At 32.1% G+C, this 25,665-nt stretch overlaps 2 protein-coding genes across 2 annotated transcripts in view; both read left to right on the plus strand.

Moving 5' to 3' along the window:
- The window catches only part of LOC106773341 (TMV resistance protein N-like), a 30,092-nt gene that overhangs the window by 2,022 nt on the left and 2,405 nt on the right, over positions 1-25,665 (plus strand). The window lies entirely within an intron of this gene.
- Positions 7,190-10,062, plus strand: LOC106773746 (TMV resistance protein N-like). The gene is made up of 4 exons (XM_014660493.2): positions 7,190-7,808; positions 7,911-8,991; positions 9,141-9,431; positions 9,563-10,062. The coding sequence occupies exons 1-4, from the start codon at positions 7,306-7,308 to the stop codon at positions 9,872-9,874; spliced, it is 2,187 nt and encodes a 728-aa protein (XP_014515979.1). The 5' UTR covers positions 7,190-7,305; the 3' UTR covers positions 9,875-10,062.

Below are 25,665 nucleotides of genomic sequence, written 5' to 3' on the forward strand. Positions count from 1 at the left end.
TGGATTTGCTGGAAAGGATTCCCTTCTAAATACATTCCAAACAACTTTTATATGGGAAATGTAATTGCAATTGATTTAAGGCATAGTCATCTTCAACTCGTCTGGAAACCACCCCAGGTATATTTTACGCTCTTTTCTTTTAAAACTCGTTGGTTAATTAAGATAAAAATAGTATTATTGATTCCAGTTCTAACTATAGCATTCATTTTACATTTATTTCCCTAATCTTTTGTAAACTATGTTTGTAGATTTTAGAGGGGTTACAATTCCTTAATCTTAGTCACTCCAAATACTTGAAAGAAACACCTGACTTTTCCAGTCTACCAAGTCTTGAACAGCTCATTCTAAAAGATTGTCCAAGTTTGCTCAAGCTACACCCATCCATTGCTTATCTCTCCAACATACGAGTGATAAATTTGAAGGATTGCACAAGTCTACGCTATCTTCCAAGAGAGGTATATAAGTTGAGATCTTTAAAAACTCTCATCCTATCTGGTTGTTCGAAGCTTGACCATATACATATAGCAGAGTTGAAATCCTGAGTAAATATAATTTGCTTAGAACAAAACTATGAAACAAACATTGATGAATTGTAAGCTAAAAGAATATATATCAGATATAAATCCCAACGTAAATTTGAAGGATTCTTGGTAAATATTTGTTGTTAGGCTATACATAGCATTTATTTGTTGGTAGACTAAACTTTAGGAGAATAATAACAATCAATTTGGGAATCTCAATTTGTTTTTTACTGTAAGTATTATAAATAATTGGCGGTTCGTATATATTGAGAATAATAACGTTTACTTTTATTTCAACTCCTATATTTTTCTCTTTCAGAATTTTATTTCCTCGGTTTTGTTTTGCTAGCTAACATTATTCTGCAAAACAACAATTGGTATCATAAGAACGTTATTCAAATTAGGATGAACGAATATAAAAACTTATATTATTATCTAGGCTTTTTATTGCACGTACATTAGTTTATATAATCTTTAAAATTATATAAACTAAATTTTAAATTATTTAAAAATTGTTTAAAATTTGAATATAAAGAGTGTTTTGCATTCAATTAATTTGGATCTTATCTTCTGAAGAACAAGTCTCAATCCTTCTCGACATTTATTTTAGATCCTTTCAGGTGGCATATTTTTTCCCATTCATAACTTTCGTTTCCTTTCTCTCTTACATTTTTAGTTTTTCAATTCTATTTCTTAATTCTTCTTGTTTAGTTTTCAAAATGATTTCTATCTAAACATGTTGTTCTATATCACTTACTGCATCATTTCAAGAGTTAAGGAAGCTAATTGGAATAAAGGAAAGAGGATTTTAAGTTTATAAGGGAGTTTTCTTACATAAATTTAAAATTATCTAACTGATAATAGGTCTGATAATCACCAGAAAAACATACTTCAAGTTCGGCAATTCCCATGATGTTTCAATTTTATCACATTGGTATATCTCTCTATATAAATGTTAATCCATATACATAAGTAAGATAGCTGCTCTATAAATTTATTTTGTTTTTAAAATTGAATATTGTTAACTTTTTCAACCATTAGCAATGCATGAATATCTCTACTATTGATTGAAGGAGAACTTAAGGCTATTTTTCACTCAATCTTAAGCTAGTGAAATAAGATGAATGATTAATTCATCCAATGTTAAGTATAAATTTATTAACAAACTTTGTCAAAGCAGTGCAGCAAAATGATTAGCGTGTTAACCATAAACCAAGAGGGTGAATTGGTTTTCTTTCGCAAACCTGTGTCTTTTAAAATTTTCTCTCAATTTTATCTTATTCAATGGTTAATTTAAACAATTAAAATACAATAAGGGAAGAGAAAAATTGCACAGATAATTTTATATTGGTTTAGATTAAAAGAATTCTACGTCTAGTTGCTAATGTCACAAAGAGATCAACGTTCCACCATCACAAAATCAATAAACTTTACAATAACACACAAATAACAAGTTTAAGGTTTAGAAAACATCTTTCTTGTTACCATAAGAGATGATACTCACTTCCCTTTAACACCTCAAGGGATGAACACCTCCTCTGAATGCTTTACAAAGGATGACAGACTTCACTCAACAACATCAGCCGCACTCAATCACACCTATAGTGAAAGTTCTCACTCTTGCCCACACTAAGTTTCCAAGCCAATTCACAAAGTTACAAAAACCCTAGGTCACACTTCACTTTAGTTCAAAAACGTGCAGTTTTTTTTTTTGAATGAGGGTCTATATCTTCTATATAAAGATTTCTTTCAAGGACAACTCCAAAAATCCATTGCCATACCTTTCACCCGTGATAATCGATTTGTTGAGAAAATCTCTCAATACACACTCAGATATTGTTTCAAAATTGAGTCTTGTTATTCATTGATAATTGAAAGACTTTAAATAGTCATGATACTTACAATATTATAGAAATAAAAATAAAATCTGAAAATAAAATATCAACTGACTTAAAAATAAAATCTCCTTAACCTATCATAAAATAATATTCTACCTAGATAAACAGAAAATCATAACTACCCATCCCTATTTTATCTCTATCAAATCAAACCAAATATTACTAAACCCAAAACTAATAAAATAATAAATCTCTAAAATTTAAGTTTATCCCAACAAACCCCCCCCTAAACTTAAATTCTTTCCTTCCTTGTTTTCCATGTGCATCATCCCACATCGGGTTTGCTTCTTCTCTCCAAGATTTTCAGCTCCAGTTCATACAACCGATTCTTCTTTGCTTTTACCTGGGTTGTTCAACAATCATGCTTATCCTTTAAATACAATACCTGATTTTTCATAAAAATTGAATTACCTTTTTCAATTATCTAACCCATACTTAAAATATTGCTCTTCAACCCCAGAACATAATAAACATCCTTAATATCTCCAACTTGTCCATTATTCTGAATTTGCCGAATTGTTTCACGCCCTTTCACGGCCACCTTGGAGTCATCTCCAAAAGACACAAATTTGGCCTCCACCTTGGTGAGTTCATAAAAAAATTCTCGTTCCCACACATATGATTGTTTGCTCCAGTATCTAGATATCATATCAAGTTGGTAGAAAACTCATCAGTCTTCTGCATCTTCAGTAACGAGATTCGTCTCCCTCTTTGTCTCGGTCTTGCAATACTTTGCAATATGACCAAACTTGCCACAGTTGTACCACTCTATTGATGATCTACACTCGTTTGCATAGTGGTCGTACTTGCCACACTTAAAACACTCCACTCTTGACTGATCTCCTTGCCCTTTTCCTTGTCCTCGGTCATGCCAATTCTGCTAACTGGTTTGATCTTCATTATCATTACCTCGGCCACGTCCACCTCGTCCTCGGCCTCCTCGCCCTCTTCCACCAGGACCTTGGCTTTGAGTAATCCGAGATTTATTCCAGTGTACCTGTAGTGCTTGATCGTCAGGTTCTCTCTTTTTCTTTTTCTTCCTCAATTCATGGGCTTTTAATGACCCAGCTAACTCCTCCACAGTGAGAGTTGAGAAATCCTTTGTCTCTTCAATAGTGACCACGATACTTTCAAAATCATCCGTCAGATTTCTCAAGATCTTTTCTGCAACCCGTTTAGGAGGAACCTCTTCTCCATTCATTTCGAGTTGGTTGGCCATCTTTTGTACTCAAGTTATAAACTCAGCAACTCCCTCATTTTCATCCATCTCCATATGTTCAAACTCTCTTCTGGGAGCTTGTACTCGGACTTGTATCACGCGGGTATCTCATTTGTATGCCACCTTCAAAATTTCCCATGCTTCTTTTGCCGACTTTGCATTAGCTATTTTCTCAAATCTAGATTCATCCACTGCATTATACAGAAAGTACAAAGTCGATCTCTCTTTCACTCATGTCTTTTTCAATGCAGCAACCTGGTTCACTGTCTGATACTCATCATCCGCAGGTTCATTGTACCCGTCTTCCACTATGTCCCATACGTCTTCTTGGATCCACTAAATTCAAGTGGATAATTCTCATAAACACAAGGACAGAAGGAAAATATAGTTGAAAAGTGAAAAGTGTCATGTAGGCTTGGAAAGATGGCTGTAGACTAATAGCGAGATTTTACGAGGGCGCCCACTAATAAATTATTCATTCCACCCTTACTATTGAACTATCACTATTTGGATGTTCATTTGAAAGGACGCTTTACCCTTTCAATTTTCCCTAAGAATTAAATACGAAGACTGTAGTTAAACTATGCATACTAGATGTTTAATTCAGTTTAACAGAAATCAATCTTTGGAAGAGAAAGATGAGGAATACTTGGATGAACTGGTATGAAGCTCACTGATTGAAAGAAGCACTGCATATTACCAATACAAGTTCAAAAAGCAAGATCTCATCAATTATTTAGCCACAGTTGTATCGGGCAAGTATTGTTATAGGTATGAAGTTCAAAAACGATATGAGTGTCTTGATAAAGTTCGCCATATGTCTTACAGCATCATAAATTTGTTGTCATTTCAAGATGACAGGGTTTACGAGCATTCATAGCATTGTCACACCACGACAATATCAACCGGTTGCCTGATTCTCTTTAAAAAAATTCATTATATATCTTACAATCAAATCAAGAGGTTACCTCATGAAATAATGCAAGCTGTACAATGTCCAAACCTTGCTGCTATCATGTTCATACCTACTGGAATTGCGTCAAGACATAGACAAATTGATTAATCTGCATCACATGGATCTATGTGGAGCCAAGTTGAAGGAGAATTCCCACAAATGTAAGTTAAAATGTCTCAAAACTTTGACTTCCTTTGTTGTCAGAAAATAGGATGGTAGATTAAAGGTTTAAGCATTGAAAAATTTTACACATCTACAAGGAAAGTTTTCCATATTAAACCTACGACATCTTGTAGATGCAATAAAGCTTTTCAAGGTAATTTAAAAATTAATGAGGTAATTGAGGAGTTAGAATTGGAACTAGCCTGCAATACTGAAGATTCACGTGTTGAGAGAGAAATACTTTAGCTGCATCACCTTCCCAATTTGGTCGGGTCATCTTCCTTTTGCAACATGGTATTGCTTAGAATAAGTGATTGCGATCATTGTTTGGGCAATTACCTTATTTCAAGCTACTATGCATTGCTAAGTTCAAATCATTGAAAAAATTTGGAGTTGATTTCTATGGGAGAGGCTTTTCTTTTCAACCATTTGTAAGTCTGAAGGATCTAAAATTTTTGGAACTGTCATGCTGGGAGGAATGGTTTTCTGCAACTGATATAACTACAGAATTTCTTTCCCATGAAGAGTTCTATATATTCTGTTGTCCCAAACATAGAGGAAACTTACCTAACAACCATCCGTCAAAGACTCAGGGTAGTTAAATGTGACGTACTCGAGTTACAAAACTCAAATCAGGTGGATGACAGTAACCCTTTGGGGTAACTAAGATTCTTCGGAAGAGCTCATCTCACTCTATACAAACTTTTTGGTCCCCAGGTTTATTGCCATTACTCAACTCCTTTACTCTTGGGAATCACCATTTTCTAGAGCTATTTCTTAGGATTCCAACCAACTATAGTTGTCTTCAATTTTTGAATATCAAAACATTTCTAACTCTCAACTGTTTGCCAGAACAGATTAACACGCTCACAAGCCTTCAAGAAGAGGGTTTGCCTTTCAATTTACAAAAAGTTGTGGTCTTTAATTGTTGGGCATTCACACTAGTATCCGTTACTTAGTGGGGTACTAAGTTTCTTAACTTTCATTTCGAAGTAAAAATTGGAGAAGACGTTCTTGCAGATGCCTTGGTGGAAGAGCAATTGCTTCCAACTTTCAGTAATTAGCATAAATGAATATCCTCTGTTACAAGAGAGCTATGAAAGGAATGAAGGAATGATGAACCTGGCATAGGATTTCCCATATTCCTTGTTTAAAGATCAATAATTTTTATTAATATATTTATGTGTAAGCTTTATTATATTACTCTATTAAGTCACTGTTAAATATATACGTTTCATCAGTTTTACTTTTATACTTTCTATAGGCACTTTCATTGTTTAAAACTTTAAATGATAAATAAAACTTTATACATAATTTATTTTAATTAAGATTTCACACTCAAATTTTTTATATATTAAAGAATTCATTAATAAAAAGAAATTAATCATATTTTAAGTATTGTAAATTTAAATAAATCATCTCTTAATCAGATCATATTTCATTTTACATTAAGTTATACTAATTATTTTAAATTAAATAATGTTACTTGTGATTGTGTAAACTCCGGGAACCACTTTTATATTTTTAAGTATCTCCAAATCCACCCGTCATACTTTTGCTTCAAACAATAATATTCGAAAATAATTAGTTATAATTTTAAGATTTAAATTTTTTTTTCATTGAAAATTAAAATTAATATATTTTTAAAACATCAACTTAAATTAATTCTTCAGCTTTAAAAATACGTGAATTTCATATTTTAACTAAATTTTATTAAATTTATTTAACGTTTAATTTAAAAAATTAAATTCATTCATTTCTAAAATTGAATAATAAAGTTAACTTAAAATTTTGAAAAAAATAACTAATTTTAATTTTTATTAAAAACTAAAGAATAAAATATATTTAATATTAAATTTAATGCTATTAACAAAAGTCTTTAAAAATATTTCTTCAAAAATCTTAATTAAACAAGGAATATGGCACATCTTTTAAAATATTTCTTTAAAAATCTTAATTAAACATCAGAAATATTTTAATAAAAAGACGTTATTAAACATTTTTCTTTGAAATCAAGAGTGAATAATTGCAACTCTTTAATGTTTTATTTACTTGTAAAAATTAGAGAGAGAGTGATTGAATGGATTATGGATTTAAGAGGATTTAAAAATAATTTTTTTTATTTATTTAAGTGTATTTGAAAGTAAATGAAAATAAATTTGAAAATAAAATTTATAAGAATTGAAGTATTATTTAATTTATGCGACAGATTAAGAAAATTTATTTCTAAATTCATTTTCACTTATTTGAAATAAAAATTCACTCAAATAAATAATAAAAAAAATCACTCAAATAAATAACAAAAAAAATTACCTTTCAATCCTATCAATTCAATTATCCTCCTCAAATTCCTTAAAATCAACAAGATAAAGATATAAATGTCTTTCTAAAAATTTAACGGGCAGGTCTCCGAAAATGAAGTATGCATAAGGGATGGCTCAGGAGGAAAAATATAAAATATAAATGGTACGCACTTCGAGACTACATCTAAAAGGTATTACTCTTTAACATTATTGCTTTATCTTTGAAGAGTTGACTTCAATTCCTTCCATGGAGTTTGCATCTTCATCCTTCTTAACATCAGAACCCCATTTCATACACGATGTGTTCATCAACTTTGGGGGAGAAGACATCGGTAGAAGGTTTGTTTCTCATCTCCATTATGCCCTTTTACAAGCTCAAGTCAAAACTTTTATTAGCCAGGAGAATCTGCATGATGAGGGAATGAAGCTGGAAGAGCACATGAGAGCAATAGGACACACTAAGATTTCAATAATCGTTTTCTCCAAATCATATACTGAATCTGTTTGCTGTTTTCTTGAGCTTGAAAAAATAATTGAATGCCACGAGACATTTGGCCAAATAGTTCTGCCCGTATTTTACGAGATTGACCCATCGGTTGTACGTCATCAGAAGAATGATTTTGTAAAAGCGTTGGAAGAAATTACACACAATAGCTATTTAGGAAAACAACTGCAACATGCGTTGTCCAAGTCGAGCCTTCCACTCACCACAGCTGCAGGCATCGCTGTTTGGGATGTCAGAATATTCAGGTAAACAAATGAATCCTCCTACTTTCTTTGGTTTGAGAGTGAATGAAGAATATGTTAAGGTTGTGATTTAATTTTGGTAACACATTATCATTCATCTTGAAGGCATGATGCTGCACTTGTAGAGCGAATTGTTAGCCACGTTAAAACATTACTGGACTATAAAGACTTGTCTATTACCGAATTTCTTGTTGGATTGGAATCCCGCGTGGAAGACGTGATTAAATTGATTGAAAATCAATCTACCAATGTGTGTGTGATAGGGATATGGGGAATGGAAGGGTCGGGTAAAACAACCATAGCCAAAGCAACCTACAATCGAATTTATCGTGAATTTATTGGTAAGAGTTTTATTGAGAATACTCATTATGAAGAGTATCTTGATTTGGAAGCAAAACTTATTTCTGATGTCCTAAAATCAGAGTTGGAGGGGCAAAGCGGTGGGATGGGAACAACTATGATCCAGAATAGACTTTATCGAAAAAAGTTGTTCATTGTGCTTGATGACGTGAATCACATTGGCCAATTAGAAAACCTATGCGTGAGTAGAGAAAGGTTCGGTCAAGGAACTGTGATAATCATTACTACTAGAGATTTTCAGTTGCTGAACCAACTCAGAGTTAATTATGTATATGAAATGGATCTTTTGAACGGAAATGAGTCACTTGAGCTTTTTAGTTGGCATGCCTTTGGAGAAGCAATACCAAAAAAAGAATGGAGTGAACTCGCAAGAAGCGTTGTTGTTTATTGTAGAGGACTACCACTAGCTCTTCAGTTCCTTGGTTCCTATTTATTTGATAGTACAATACAAGTGTGGAAAAGTGTGTTGAGTATATTACAAAGAATACCCCCGGATAATCTTCTGAACGTATTAAAAATATGTTTTGACGATTCACATAATACTGAAAAGGATATACTTCTTGATGTATGTTGTTTCTTTAAAGGCAAAGAAAAAGACTATGTAACGGAGATATTAAATGGCTGTGGACTATATGCTGATTTTGGAGTAACAGCTCTCATAGAGCGTGGCCTCATAAAAGTTGAAAGGAACAACAAACTTGAAATACACCCTTTATTACAAGACATGGGAAGAGAAATTATTCGTCAAGTATGCCCAGAGGAACCGGGGAAACGGAGTCGATTGTGGTTGCAGGATGACGTAAAAGATGTATTGAAAGAGAATACTGTAAGAACATTATTTATATGATTTTGAAAGTGTTTTCTTTTTTAGTGTAATGCATGTGTTATTAACTTGTTACACTCAACATTAAGTATGAATAATCATCAATTATTTATGGATTTCTCAATTGTTTATCTTTGCTATATTCATCACAGGGGACAGAAGCTATCCAGGGATTGTCCCTGNAACTGCATTCAACAAGCAGAGATTGCTTCAAAACTCATGCTTTCAAGGAAATGAAGAAATTAAGACTTCTACGACTAGATAATGTACATCTTGTTGGAGATTATGGGCACATTTCTAAAGAACTGAGNTGGATTTGCTGGAAAGGATTCCCTTCTAAATACATTCCNAANAACTTTTATATGGGAAATGTAATTGCAATTGATTTAAGGCATAGTCATCTTCAACGCGTCTGGAAACAACCACTCTGGAAACAATCCCAGGTATTCCTTACTCTCTTTTCTTTTAAAACTCGTAGGTTAATTAAGATAGAAATAGTATTATTGGTTCCAGTTCTAACTATTGCATTCATTTTACATTTACTTCCCTAATCTTTTGTAAACTATCTTTGTAGGTTTTAGAGCGGTTAAAATTCCTTAATCTTAGTCACTCCAAATACTTGAAAGAAACGCCAGACTTTTCCAGACTACCAAGTCTTGAACAGCTAATTCTAAAAGATTGTCCAAGTTTGCTCAAGCTACACCCATCCATTGGTGATCTCTCTAATATACTATTGATAAATTTGAAGGATTGCACAAGTCTAAGCTATCTCCCAAGAGAGATATCTAAGTTGAGATCTTTAAAAACTCTAATCCTATCTGGTTGTTCGAAGCTTGGCCCTATAGATATAGCACAGGTGAAATCCTTGGTAACTATAATTGCTTAAAACACAACTGTGAAACAAACATTGATGAATTGTAAGCTAAAAGAATATCAGATATAAATCCCAACGTGAATTTGAAGGATTGTGGGTAAATATTTGTTGTTTGGTTATACGTAGCATTTATTTGTTGATAGACTAAACTTTAGGAGAATAATAACAATCTATTTGGGAATCTCAATTTGTTTCTTTTACTGCAAGTATTATAAATAATTGGCGGTTCGTATATATTGAGAATAATAAATAACGTTTACTTTTATTTCAACTCATATATTCTTTCTCTTTCAGAATTTTATTTCCTCTGTTTTATTTTGCTACCCAACATTATTCTGTAAAACAGCAATTGGTAAGATAAGAACGTTTTTCAAATTAGATGAACGAATATAAAAATTATATTATTACCGAGCCTTTTTATTTCAAGAAGCCTTATAAATGTGTTTTGTAATAATACCATCTGACGATTCTCTTTATGTTTTCTAGTACCATCAAAATGGATTGAAACCCGTGACCCAATCCGGCTCACTACAGGTTTAAGCCGGGTTAGGTTGAAAAAAAAAATGCGAAAATTTTAATGCAAGCCTATTTTGACCCGGCTCACTAAGAACTTAGTTCACACGGGTTGAACCCGTGGTGGGTCGGGTTGGCTCACCAATCCACCTATTTTTTTCAATTAAATCAAATTAATTAAATTAATTATTAAAATCCTATTTTTTTATATTGAAATCAAATTAATTAATTATTCAAAAGGCACATCCTTCATAATCAGGCTCTCTTCTCACCAAAAACTTTACAATCAAAGATGAGTTGTATTTTAGGAAGTTAATTTTGATTTACTCTGAATGTTTAAGATATGATGGAAAAATATATACAATATTTTTACAATAACACGAAAAAATCATATAAATCATCCTATATATACAATATTTAAACATATATATATTTTTACAATATTTAAACATCCTATATATACAATATTTTTACAATATTTAAACATATACAATTGTTTTACAATATTTAAACATCCTATTTATACAATATTTTTACAATTTTAAACATATACGATGTTTATACAATATTTAAACATTCAATATATACAATATTTTTACAATATTTAAACATCTTATATATATATATATATATATATATATATATATATATATATATATATATATATATATATATATATATACACAATATTTTTACAATACTTTTAATAATTAATAACACAGAAAAATATATACAATATTTAAACATCCTATATATACAATATTTTCACAATACTTTTAATAATTAATAACACGAAAAAATATATACAATATTTTTACAATCACTTAACCACTTCATCAAACACTTTTCATTCTTTAATATACACAATCATAGCAATATAAAATCATATAAAATATCTTATATATAAAACATCTGTTATGTAACTAAGATTTTTTCGTTTTTTTTATATTAATTATTTCAAAATAAACACATGTTACTTATGATAACTATGATTCTTTAATTTTTTTATATTAATAAATACAAAATAAACACATGCTACCTAATAATTTAGATTCTTCTGTTTTTTTAGTTTCTTTTATTTCAATTGGTCCAATTATTACTGTTTTAATATCAAAGTACCATGTAATAAGAATATCAGAAGAAGCCAATGAGCCAACCCGTTTAGCCCACCAACCTGTGGTGGGTCAGGTTGGGTTTGAATTTTTTCGCTCGTCAATAAATGAGCTGAGTTGGGTTGGCTCACTAAGTGGTCAACCCGTGGTGGGTCGAGCCGAGTTACCTGTTTTGATAGGTTTAATGTTTTCTTGGCCATTTGAAAAAATATTTTCCAAAAATGTCATTATTCCCTATTCCAATTCTTTATTTCTATAACTAATTTATTTTTTCATCATTCCTTTTTATCTTATCGAATTGGTATATCTCTATATAAATGTTAATCCATAGATAAGTAAGATATAATTAACTTATACATTTATTTTGGTTTTAAAATTTGATACAGTTAACTTGTCAACCATCAGTAATGCATGAATATCTCTATTGTTGATTGTAGACGTTAAAATTTTTGCAATTGTTTTTAAAAGTAAAGTATACTCTCTCCATTTTTAAACTTTTAAAAATATATGAACTAAATTTTAAATTGTTTAAAATTATAGTTTAGTCTCTAAAAAAAACACTTTAAGTTGTTCAAATTATGGGACTAAAATTTTTATTTTTAAAAGTTAAAGTTAGTTTTTTTCAATTATATAGACTATGTTTCGGTAACATTTGTCTAGGGTCGGTCGCCCTTCCTTGCTATGCTCCGATCGTCCAACTCTTCATGTAATCCTTCCCGATTGGGGATTGACCTGCAGAAGACACTCTGACACTCAAGTCAGATATGTTTCATAGAGAGGTCAATATTTTTATTAGGATAGATCAAGATGATCGTACCTGGACATCAGTGGTATGCTTATAAGGCTTGTGACAGCCAACTCTATTGATTGACCATTAGTGCAATATATTTTAGGTAATCAAACCCAATAATTAATCATTAATACCATATATTTGTAAATTAATACCTGATAATTGCCCATGAATGAACATTAACTCTGACTGGTATGTTTCATATAATACATAAGCCCCCTAAGCCCAAGCTCTTTTACTTAAAAGAGGTGCGCAGGGATTATTATGAGCTTTAAAAGGAGTCGGTCTTTTATTCTCTCTATACCAAGCAGCAGACTTTAGGAGTTTTCTTTGGATCTTTTCTTGTGCTAGAGATTATCACTCTAAAAAATATAAAATACAGTAAACGCTTCAACCGTTTATAATTTTTATAATGAAAAGGCGTTGGAACCTGACAAAGTTGAACTGTTGAGTAGTTGACTGATAGGTCTTTTCGACCTTCCTACGTTAAGCGAAGATTTTTGAAGCCATTTTCCTGACTTCCAACAAAGGATGAGGTTTTCTAACTTCACCCCGAACATCGTTCTTCCCGATGTGAAGAGTCTTAAGATGTCAATTACCTGACATCCTGGTATTTGAAGTCAACTTTCTGACTTCACTCCTCCTTCTTTCATACCACCCGATCAAGAGTCAATTTTCTAACTTCTTGAGATTCTTCGAAGTCAATTTTCTGACTTTACTCCTCCTTCCTTCATACCACCCGATCAGGAGTCAATTTTCTGACTTCTTGAGATTCTTCGAACTCCTCCTTCCTTCATACCACCCGATCAGGAGTCAATTTTTTGACTTCCTGAGATTCTTCGAAGTCAATTGTCTGACTTCACTCCTCCTTCCTTCAAAACACCCAATCAGGAGTAAATTTTCTAACTTCCTGAGATTCTTCAAAGTCAATTTTCTGACTTCACTCCTCCTTCCTTCATACCACCCGATCAGGAGTCAATTTTTTGACTTCCTGAGATTCTTCGAAGTCAATTTTCTGACTTCACTCCTCCTTCCTTCATACCACCCGATCAGGAGTCAATTTTCTGACTTCCTGAGTTGAAGAGAAAGTTGTAGGAGATTGAATCTTCCTGTACAAAAGATTTTTACTCACAAAAAATATGCGTTAGAGAAAATTTGATATTTTCATTTTTTATTTGGAGATAGGAATCTTCCCTGACTATTGGTGATTACTTAAATCAAGAAACACTGATGAATCCAACGTGACCAGTTTGCATCCGTCACGTTTCCACATGAGATATCCTCTAAAAAATTCCCCTCCAATTATAGAAACTCCAACTCAGATGGTTGTTTGTCTTACGCTTCATTGATATCTTGCCAGAAAGATAAGTATAATGCCTCTCTCTATTAATGAATTTTGCTTCACCAGTTTGTTGAACGTCATAATAATTTCTGAGTAAAGCACACAAAGGAGTAGAAAAATATAAAATGTTTTTAAGAAATAAGAAATAAGCATTCATTTTTTCTGAAATCAATCTGAGTAAATATGAATCTTGGCTCAAATCGCCTCTCGACGCTGCCTGCAACAGTGTTATCCGAGTGTTCAACTTGCCGGTCCACAAGACCAACATCTGGGCACACAGCTGCACTGGCATTATCCCGATCCAGCCATCGTCGTAGTTGTCGTCTGCGGGTTGGTTAGCGACGACAACAACTCCAATGCTGGGAGTGGCGTCATTTTCGGAAATGTCCTCTTCCTTCATGAGGTTTAGGTTATATTATTCCCCAACAGAAGTGACTTTCTCCATATACGGAGCATCCTTATCGTCCTCAGGAAACACAATGTCATCGTCGAACGGAACTATCTACTTCCTCCAACTCTTCGCACATCTTCATCAACAGACCAAGCTCCGAATTAGAATCTGTATCTACAATGTTAAGCTCGTCGGTTCTCGAAACCACTAGCTTCGACTCCATCGGGTTGTGAAGATAATTCTTGTTTCAGCTCCGCGGAAGAAGAATCATTGTCATCACGTTCTGTGTGCTGAACACTGCAAACCGAAATGCAATCTAGGGAGGAAACTGCAGTTAAGAATAAATGGTGGAGAAAAATGATGACATTTAAGTTAGCTATGTCACAAATTCAAGATTCATGTCCCAAATTTAACAATCTGTAAATGTCAATTTTTAGAGAAGTCCACATGTTCATGTAGGAGGCCCCGGACTTCCTATCTTCCATCAGAGGAAAAAAGAGAGGATAAACCTATCCTAGGATTTTCAAACCTGCTTTTGAACAACAAATTATATAATATAGTAATTTTCGAAGCACTGCAGCTTTAGTGACTTTGTACTAAAAGAATTATATATGTTGATATGGAAATAGCAAGCATCCTTGTCACCACGTAATCATTATCAGTACAATCATTTTATCTCTTTTGAAAGGAGAACACAATACCACTATTGCGATACTGAGCATAGCAAATTTCAAAACTTGCGTGTTAACATCCCGTGTAGCTGTTTGGGGGAAGTCGTCGGATCCGAAGATAGAAATCCAAGTGGCTGTGAGGAAGGGTATAACGCCGCTTTTGTATAACGCCACTGCTCTCACTGAAGGGTGCCTGAGATGAGCCAAAAAATTTGCTACTGCCGGAATTTACTTTCCTCTGAGCATCAACTATGATGGTGGGACCGGAAGCAAAGGGTTTGGGATCAAGATACTTGTTTGTACCCTGTTTTCGAACTTTCAAAGTCTAGCAGTGATTCATATAGTGGAAGATTTAAGCACGTAACTTTTAAAACTATCTATGACCGCCATGTCCTTTATGAGTCGTAAAGTATTTGCAATAATGTATTTTCAACAAAGTATTTGCAATAGGCAATCACTTTCAACCATTTACGGTTATGATCTCAAAATTACTTCCAAGGCTACTTTTCCATTCACAAGAATGCACATTAAGCCAAAAATAAAGGTTTCGATATATGCTTTCATAATGAAAATTCCATCATTTTTTTATTAAGGTTTAAGCAGAATGTAATTATCGTTCCTAGGGCTTCACTACAAAAAATTGTATAACATATTTAATGCTAAACCGATAGCATTACATAGGGCAAATACATATTCAGAGTGGCAGTGAGTGTTATCACCATGATTTTATTTTGAATATCTGTATTAATTATTGTTGTAACATCTTCTATCATTTACATATTTACATTTTTCTGTTGTTCATCGTAACACTTGAACAATGCTCTAAAATAATATAAGAATTGCCGATATTTAAATATTTAAAAATACTTATCTGGTTGATGAAATTTCAGGTGGATATAGTAATCCATGTTTTGTTTTACTGAAAATTTCTTGTGTTGATTCGAAATAACGATGTTGAGATCGAGCATTCGTCTTGATTCCTTGCGATTTCAGCGGGATGCCGCTCGACCCCACGGTGAGCGCCAAAATCAGTAACATTTGTCTGGGGTCGGTCGTCCTTCCTTGTTATGCTCTGATCATCCAACTCTTCATGTAATCCTTCCCAATTGGGGATTGACCTGCAGAAGACACTCCGACACTCAAGTCAGATATAGAGAGGTCAATATTTTTATTAGGATAGATCAAGATGATCGTACCTGGACATTAGTGATATGCTTATAAGGCTTGTGACAGCTAACTCTATTGATTAACCATTAGTGCAATATATTTTAGGTAATCAAATCCAATAATTAATCATTAATATCATATATTTGTAAATTAATACATGATAATTGCCCATGAATAACCATTAACTCCGACCGGTATGTTTCATATAGTACAGACTATATTATGGAAAACTTATAAGAAAATTATAAAAAATAAATTATATATGTTTCATATAACTAATCATAAGAACTAATAAAACTTAAGAAATTATGCTGACCACAACAATTTAAATTCATTAAAAGTACTTTAGCGTATGACAATAATCTATCTTGACTAGTTAAGGACAAAATTGCCCAAGTCAATAAAACTATATTATAGTGCAAAAATGAAGGACACATACAATAAAGAGTTATCGCTATTCCTTGTTTATGATTCTAAGAAAGAGCACAATTTTTTAAACATAACTTTAATATTTTCTTCCTATTCTTCCATTTATGGAAGATGAGTGATTCTGGTGCATGATACGAGAACAATGATTTCAACGAGTTATTTATGAACATGAAAAGATAACAAAAGGTTAAATAAAAACAGGATACCATACCATTATTTTATTTTGATAACTATCAAACATGGCAAATGGTAAAATGTTTTTTTTATTAATCATCGAAATAAGAAAATTTTTTAAAAAATCACCAAATTATATTCACGGTGACATAACTTTATTGTAAAAAAGTCGTACCAAAATAACGCTAACTTTAGTTAAGAATATTTTTAAAATTAAAATCAAGTTAACAATTTCATTTTAAAATAGGTTTAATCATTTAGAACATCTCTATTTATGTAAGGTTTTCTCAATTAGGTTCTCGTTTTGTAAAATGTCTCAATTAAGTCCCTAAATGTGAAAAATTGGATCAATTAAAGGTTTGCCAAATTGGATAGACGGCGTTAAAATTGAGTGTGCGTGGCTGCGTGAGATTATTAACTTTTACTGAGCCAACGTGCTGAGTTGGATTTGTTTTATTTACATATTTAAAAAAAAAACTTAATAAAATCAAAACACATAATTTCTTCTCCAAGTTTTAGTTAATTCCCATGGAAGATTCAGAGAACCTTAATCATAGTCTTTTTTCCAATTTTGGATTCTCTTCCTTCATAGCCAAACCCAATTTTGGGTTTTTCTCCTTCTCTGTTCATTCTTTCTCTCGGACAAAACTTAGGCTCTTCGTCTCACACGGATTAAGGGAGCACGAGCACCCACCTTTGTCTTCTCCTTTCTTTCTTTTCGTTTGGAAACTTCTCCTTTCCCAAATCATCTTTGGCCTTGCTTCGTTTCACATGTTGGAGGCTCTGTTTTCTCCTATCTCTTCCTTGGGTTCTCGCATGGTGGTCGTAGGGAGAAAGGCTCGAGTTCGTTGAACCAGGCGCGACAAAGGCACAGTGAGGGCGTTCTCGTAACGGTGGGAATCGCGGAAGCCTCTTGGTTCAGAGCTCACGGTGGGTGGAGTGCAGACAGTGTCGCAATGGCGGCATAGGCGGTGGCGACGTGTTGCGAGAAGTACCGGCGCAGGCGGCGACGACGGGTTGCGAGAGGTACCAGCGTGGTAGCGGAGTGCATCTTGTTTCCGATCTTGAAATTTTTCGGTTTTTGGAATTTGAAAACCTCTGGGATTTTATGTCTTGGAATCTGATTCCTATAATTGAGTTTGAAAGGAAGGATTTTTGGTTTCTTCATTGTCTCTTGAATTTGTTTTTTTTTATGCCGTTTTGGATTCCTTTATTTCACGGATTTGGGGTTTCACAGTGGTTGTTGGTGGATAGCGAGTGGCGTAAATGGAGATGGTGGTGGGTGCCGCCATAGGGTCACTGGGCTGGTGAGGGCAACAACACTCTGTCAATGAAATGTCTGATTATAAGACAAAGAGAATTAAAAATAATAAGCTTCTAATTCTAAAAATAAATTAATAAAAAAGAAATTGGAAATAACATTAGGTTTTGATTACATTTAAGATTTTTAAATATGTAAATAAAATAAATTCAACTCAGTATACTAAACTTTGCCACAATAATAAAAGTTGATAATCTCACCGAGTCACACACAATCAAGTCGTCCACCCAATTTAACGGCAAGTCCTTAATTGATCCAATTTTTCACATTTAGGAACTTGATCCAATTTTTCACATTTAGGAACTTAACTAAGACATTTTACAAAACGAGGACATTGAGAAAACTTTCATAAATAGAGATGTTCTAAATTATTAAACCTTTAAAATATTTTAAACTAAACTTATTTAAAATTGAACTAAAAATTGTGAAAACTTAATTCGACTTCAAGTTAAAATACATTAAACTAAAATCCTTTAACTTCAATTTTAAAAATATTTTAAATTTAAAAGAAAAATTAAATTCAAGTCATGTTACGGTAACAGAATTTCTTCACATTATCATCATCTTGAGACGACTTACCCACTTTCGTTATTTCTTTTAAATCTATCCAATTTTAGTAATTTAAAAAAAAAATGCACCATTTTGATGCTTTTGCAAACATATTCATATCTACATGAAAGAAAAATTACTTATTCACCTTCATCCATTTGAATAAAGGAAATGTTTTTTTACTAGTTACACCGTTATTAAAAAAATTTAATTTCTGTATTTGTAAAGGACGAGAGAGATTGATAGAAAAATAATAGATGTAAAGTGTGTCGATGTAAAATCAATAATAACTTTGAATAAATTAAGTGACCGATGAATAACTTCTTGTCCTTGGTTATCGTGACAATTAATCTACCGAAGTGTGTATGATAGGAATATGGGAAATGGAAGGATCAGGGAAAACAACCATAGCCAAAGCCATCTACAATCGAATTTATCGTGAATTCATCGGTAAGAGTTTTATGGAGAATATTCGTTATGAAAGGTATGTTTATAGAATCAATCTTCTGAACGAAAATGAGTCACTATCGACCACATCCACACATATGATTGTTAGCAGCATAAGTACAATTTTTGGACGTTCTTTATCCAAACATTTATGGACGAGAGTAAAGGCTCATTGGTCGTTCTTCCTTGTCTTCAACAAAGTCTCCATCTGCTCTTGATATAAGCTTCCTTCATATTGAGTCTCCTAATAGAATTTTTGTACAATCTCCCAAGCACCTTGAAAAGCGTAATTTAATTAACAATGCTTTCATGCAAAGACACCATTTTTCATAATTCTCAATTGTATGATGAGGAAATTGGAAGATAGTATACTCATGCTTGCCATCTCTTAACTCTTTTCTCTCTCAACTCTCTCTTTTTTTCCTCTCTCAACTCTCTACATCAAGCCTATCACTTGATACGAACTCTTGATACAAAGCAATTGCTTCTAACTTCTGTTGTGTCATTGTGTAAGTTTTCAACAGAGACATTTAATTTCTTGAATGGTGTGGGACATAAAATATCTAAACTCTCTTTAAAACCTAGAGATTCAAACGGTTTGAACCTTAAGTTGTTGTCACAAAAGGAATTGATCCCTCTTTCTCTTTCAGTAATTAGCATAACTGAATATCCTCTGTTACAAGAGAGTTATGAAAGGAATGGAGGGATGAATCTGGCCTAGGATTTTTCATATTCCTTGTTTATAAAGACCAATAGAGAAGAAATAATGTGAACAACGAGAAAGAGTTTATCAGAATTTATTTTGTTGTAGAAACACTCTAAGTTAATGTTCAGACTGCTCCTCTGTTTCTCAATAACGTGATGTATTGCTGCTTGGTTTATACATTCACTTTAACAATAGATTTCAATTTCTTTGCATTGTGTTTTTAAAGTGTCATTAGTTTTAGAAATGCTTAAAGATGGAGAATTCATTGATTTAAAATGATAAATTCCTTAACACAGTTTCATAAGACACGTAAACAAAATTATATAAAGTACCTAACAAACCTGAGGTAAACCTTCCATTAAAATTGTTAGAATGAAAGAATAAAGAAAGCGAAAAACTATGAATTCTACACAACATCTAATGTTTTCCATTAAAATCTTCATTAAATATTGTTTAAGATTTTCCTTTTCTAAATCTTTTTAATAGTTTTGATAGAATATCATAATTTCATTAAACATCTTAATAAAACACCAGAAATATTTTAATAGAAAAATAAAGTTATTTAAAACTTTTCATTGAAATCGAAAGTGAATAATTGCAACTCTTCAAGTGTCTTTCTAAAAATTTAACGTGCAGGTCTCAAAAATGAAGTATGCATACCGAGATGGGTTAAGGAGGAAAAATATAAAACATAAATGGAATTTAGTAAAGTGATATTGGGTGAATCATAACGCACTTAGAGCAAAACATATTAATCTTTAACATTATTGCCTTACCTTTGAAGAATTGACTTCAATTCCTTCGATGGAGTTTGCATCTTCTTCTTTATCATCATCATCTTTATCCTTCTTAACATCAGAACCCCATTTCAAACACGATGTGTTCATCAACTTTCGTGGAGAAGAAATCGGTGGAAGGTTTGTTTCTCATCTCCACTCTGTCCTTTTACAAGCTCAAGTCAAAACTTTTATTAGCCAGAAGAATCTGCATGAGGGAATGAAGCAGGAAGAGCACATGAGAGCAATAGGACAAACTAAGATTACAATAATCGTTTTCTCCAAATCATATACTGAATCTGCTTGCTGTCTTTTTGAGCTTGAAAAAATAATTGAATGCCACGAGACATTTGGCCAAATAGTTCTGCCCGTATTTTACGAGATTGACCCATCGGATGTACGTTATCAGAAGGATGACTTTGGAAAAGCGTTAGAAGAAGCTGCTCACAAAAGCTATTCAGGACATGCGTTGTCCAGGTGGAGGCTTGCACTCATCACAGCTGCAGGTATCCCTTGTTGGGATGTCAGAAATTTCAGGTAAACCAATGAATCCTTCCTATTTTCTTTGGTTTGAGAGTGAATGAAGCATAAGTTAAAGTTGTGATTTAATTTTGGTAACACATTATCATTCATCTTGAAGGCATGATGCTGCACTTGTAGATAAAATTGTTAGGCGCGTTAAGAAATTACTGGACTACAAAGACTTGTTTATTACCCACTATCCTGTTGGATTAGAGTCCCGCGTGGAAGACGTGATTAAATATATTGAAAATCAATCCACCAAAGTGTGTATTATAGGAATATGGGGATTCCGAGGATCAGGTAAAACAACCCTAGCCAAAGCCATCTACAATCGAATTTATCGTGAATTCATAGGTAAGAGTTTTATTGAGAATATTCCTGATGAAAAGTATGTAGCTTTGCAAGAAAATCTTCTTTCTGATGTCCTAAAATCCAAGTTGGAGGTGAAAAGCGTTGGGATGGGAAGAACTATGATCGAGAATGGATTTTCTCGAAAAAAGTTGCTCATTGTGCTTGATGATGTGAATGAGTTTGGCCAAATGGAAAACCTATGCGGGAGTCCTGAATGGTTCGGTCAAGGAACTGTGATAATTATTACAACTAGAGATCTTCACTTACTGAAACAACTCGAAAATAATTATGTTTATGAAAATGAATCACTTGAGCTTTTATGTTGGCATGCCTTTAGAGATGCAATACCAAAAAAAGAATCGAAGGAACTTGCAAGAGACATAGTTGATTATTGTGGAGGACTACCACTGGCTCTTCAGTTCCTTAGTTCCTATTTATGTGATAAAACCATAGAAGGGTGGAAAAGTGTATTGAGGAAATTACAAAGAATACACGGGGATAATCTTCTGAAGGTATTAAAAATAAGTTTTGACGGTTTACGTGATACTGAAAAGGATATACTTCTTGATCTATGTTGTTTCTTTAAAGGCAAAGAAAAAGACTATGTAACCGATATATTAAATGGCTGTGGACTACGTGCTGATATTGGAATAACAGTTCTCATACAGCGTGGCCTCATAAAAGTTGACAGAAATAACAAACTTCAAATGCATCCTTTGTTACAATACATGGGAAGAGAAATTATTCGTCAAGTATGCCCAGAGGAACCGGGGAAAAGGACTCGATTGTGGTTGCAGGATGACGTAAAAGATGTACTGATACAGAATTCTGTAAGAAAATTATTTATATGATTTTGAAACTTCTTTTTGAAAGTGTTTTCTTTAGTAATGTAACTGAACTTAAATTTCAAAAATTTATTAATAATTTTGTTTATATTTTATTTTATTAGTTTAGATCTAATAATATTTAATTTAATTTTGATAAACATAAGAGGTGAGTAAATAATTTTAATTTTTCATTTATTTTTATTTAAGTGTAATATTATTTTATTTGGTTTATATTAAATAGAGATAGATTAAATAGTTGTTTTTATTTTAAATTACTTATATTTTATTTTGAATTTTTATTATTTGTATTTGATGGAAAATCTTATTTATAGTTATTTAAATATTATTAAGGTTAAATGAAAATAAGAGTGGAAATTGAAAAGTATTATCATACTAACAATGGATGTTGTTAACTTGTTAAACTCAATGTTAAGTATCAATAATCAACAAATATTTATGGATTTCTCAATTGTTTATCTTTACTATATTCATCACAGGGGACAGAAGTTATCCAGGGATTGTCCCTGAAATTGCATTCAACAAACAGAGACTGCTTCAAGGCTGATGCTTTCAAGGAAATGAAGAAATTAAGACTTGTACGACTAGATCATGTACAAGTTGTTGGAGATTATGGGCACATTTCTAAAGAACTGAGATGGATTTGCTGGAAGGGATTCCCTTCTGAATACATTCCAAACAACTTGTACATGGGAAATGTAATTGCAATTGATTTAAGGCATAGTCATCTTCAACTCCTCTGGAAAACATCCCAGGTATTTTTTAAAACTCGTAGGTTAATTAAGTAGAAATAGTATTATTGGTTCCAGTTCTAACTATTGAATTCTTTTTACATTTACTTCCCAAATCTTTTGTAAACTATGTTCGTAGATTTTAGAACGGTTACAATTCCTTAATCTTAGTCACTCCAAAGACTTGGAAGAAACACCAGACTTTTCCAAATTACCAAGTCTTGAACAGCTCATTCTAAAAGATTGTCCAAGTTTGCTCACGGTACACCCATCCATTGTTGGTCTCTCCAACATACGAGTGATAAATTTGAAGGATTGCAAAAGTCTACGCTATCTTCCAAGAGAGGTATATAAGTTGAGATCTTTAAAAACTCTCATCCTATCTGGTTGTTCGAAGCTTGACCATTTAAATATAGCAGAGGTGAAATCCTTGTTAAATATAATTTGCTTAGAACAAAACTGTGAAACAAACATTGATGAATTGTAAGCTAAAAGAATATCAGATATAAATCCCAACGTGAATTTGAAGGATTGTTGGTATATATTTGGTGTTAGGCTATACGTAGCATTTATTTGTTGGTAGACTAAACTTTAGGAGAATAATAACAATCAATTTGAGAATCTCAATTTGTTTTTTTACTGCAAGTATTATAAATAATTGGCGGTTCGTATATATTGAGAATAATAACTTTACTTTTATTTCAACTCCTATATTCTCTCTTTCAGAATTTTATTTCCTCTGTTTTATTTTGCTACCTAACATTATTCTGTAAAACAACAATTGGTATCATAAGAACGTTATTCAAATTAGGATTAACCAATATAAAAATTATATTATTATGGAACCTTTTTATTGCACGTACATTACTTTATTATTATTACTCCTTTCAACACGTCTTATAAATGTGTTTTATAATAATATCATCTGACGATTCCTCTTTATGTTTGCTTGGTCATTTGAAAAATTATTTTACAAAAATGTCATTATTATCTTTTTTCCAATTCTTTATTTCTTGAGCTAATTTCTTCTTTCATCATTCTTCCTTTTTACTGCATGAACTTTTTTATCTGATCACATCGGTATAAGATAGGTGCTCTATACATTTGTTTTGGTTTTTGTAATGTAACCATTAGCAATGCATGAATATCTCTATTGTTGATTGTAGACGTTAACATTTTTGTAAATTTGTTTAAAAGTAAAGTATACTCTCTCCATTTTTAAAATTTTAATAATGTTTAAAAATATATGAACTAAATTTTAAATTGTTCAATACTTCTTTAGATAGAATTATGTCTCTTAGTCTAAATTTGGATCTTATCTTGTGAAGAACAAGTGTCAATCTTTCTTTGGATTCTTTCAAGTGACATGTCTTCTCATCCATAACTTTCCTTTCCTTTCTCTTTTACATTTTTAGTCTTTTAATTTCATTTCTTAATTCTTTTTATTTAGTTCTTAAACTGATTTCTATCTAGGGATGTTGTTCCATATACCGTATCATTTCAAGAGTTAAGGAAGGTGATTGGAATGAAGGAAGGAGGATTTTAAGTTTACGATGAGAGAGTTTTGTTAGATAAATTAAAAAAAAAAAATCTAAAATTAAGAGGGGCTAAAATTAGAATTTCATTTTGGTTCATTTAATTGTTGTTATGCCTTTCACTTAAAGCTTGTCACAACTGTTTTTATTTTTTCGTTTTTGGTTTTCAATAACAGCTTAGTAGCTGTTTTTAATTTTCTGAGTCGGTATTATTTGTTGCTGTTATGTATAAACATGCGGCCCTTTGCCCATTTGTGTGGCTATTTAAAGTCACCACTGTTAATGCAAATATGAACAACTGCAAAGAGTTTATCAGAATTTATAACTTGTCTAACTCATGATAAATCATGCTCCATTTATTTTAATTAAATTTTGTTGTAGAAACTAGTCTAAGTTACTGCTCCTCTGTTTCTGAATAATGTATTGCATTGTTGCCTGGTTTATACCTTCACTCTTTTACAATAAATTTCAGTTTCATTGCGTTGTGTTTTTAAATAGTCATTCGTTTTAGCAATGCTTAAAGATGGAGAATTCATTTATTTAAAATGGCTTTTTGGGAAGCAGTTTGTTATCTAACAACGATAATTTCTTCACTTAGTTAAAAAAATGAAAAACTCCTTGACACAGTTTCATAAGAAACATAAACAAAAATTATATAAAGTACCTAACAAACCTGAGGTAAAACTTCCATTAAAATTTTATGTTAGAATGAAAGAATAAAGAAAGCGAAAAACAATGAATTCGACACAACATCTAATGTTTTCCTTCAAAATCTTAATTAAATATTGTTTAAGTTTTTCCTTTTCTAAATCCTTTTAATACTTTTGAAAGAATATATAATTTCTTTAAAAATCTTAATTAAAGAAATCCTTTTCTAAAAATCCTTTTAACACCAGAAATATTTTAATAAAAAAACTTTATTTTAAATTTTTCTTTGAAATCGAAAGTGAATAATTGCAACTCTTAAAGTGTTTTTCTAAAAATTTAACGCGCAGGTCGATAAAATTTAAATATGCATACCTAGATAGGTTCAGGAGGAAAAAATATAAAATATAAATGGTATTTGATTCTGGGTGAGTGATAACGCGAGACTACGTCTAAAACATATTAATCTTCAACATTTTTGAAGAGTTGACTTCAATTTCTTCCATGGAGTTTGCATCTTCTTCTTTATCATCGTCATCTTCATCGTTCTTAACATCAGAACCTCATTTCATATACGATGTGTTCATCAACTTTGGTGGAGAAGAAATCGGTAGAAGGTTTGTTTCTCATCTCCTCTCTGTCCTTTTACAAGCTCAAGTCAAAACCTTGATTAGCCAGGAGAATCTGCATGAGGTAATGAAGCTGGAAGAGCACATGAGAGCAATAGGACACACTAAGATTACAATAATCGTTTTCTCCAAATCATACACTCAATCGTCTTGCTCT

Source organism: Vigna radiata, chromosome 9, assembly GCF_000741045.1.
Source record: "Vigna radiata var. radiata cultivar VC1973A chromosome 9, Vradiata_ver6, whole genome shotgun sequence".
NCBI classification, from domain to species: domain Eukaryota; kingdom Viridiplantae; phylum Streptophyta; class Magnoliopsida; order Fabales; family Fabaceae; genus Vigna; species Vigna radiata.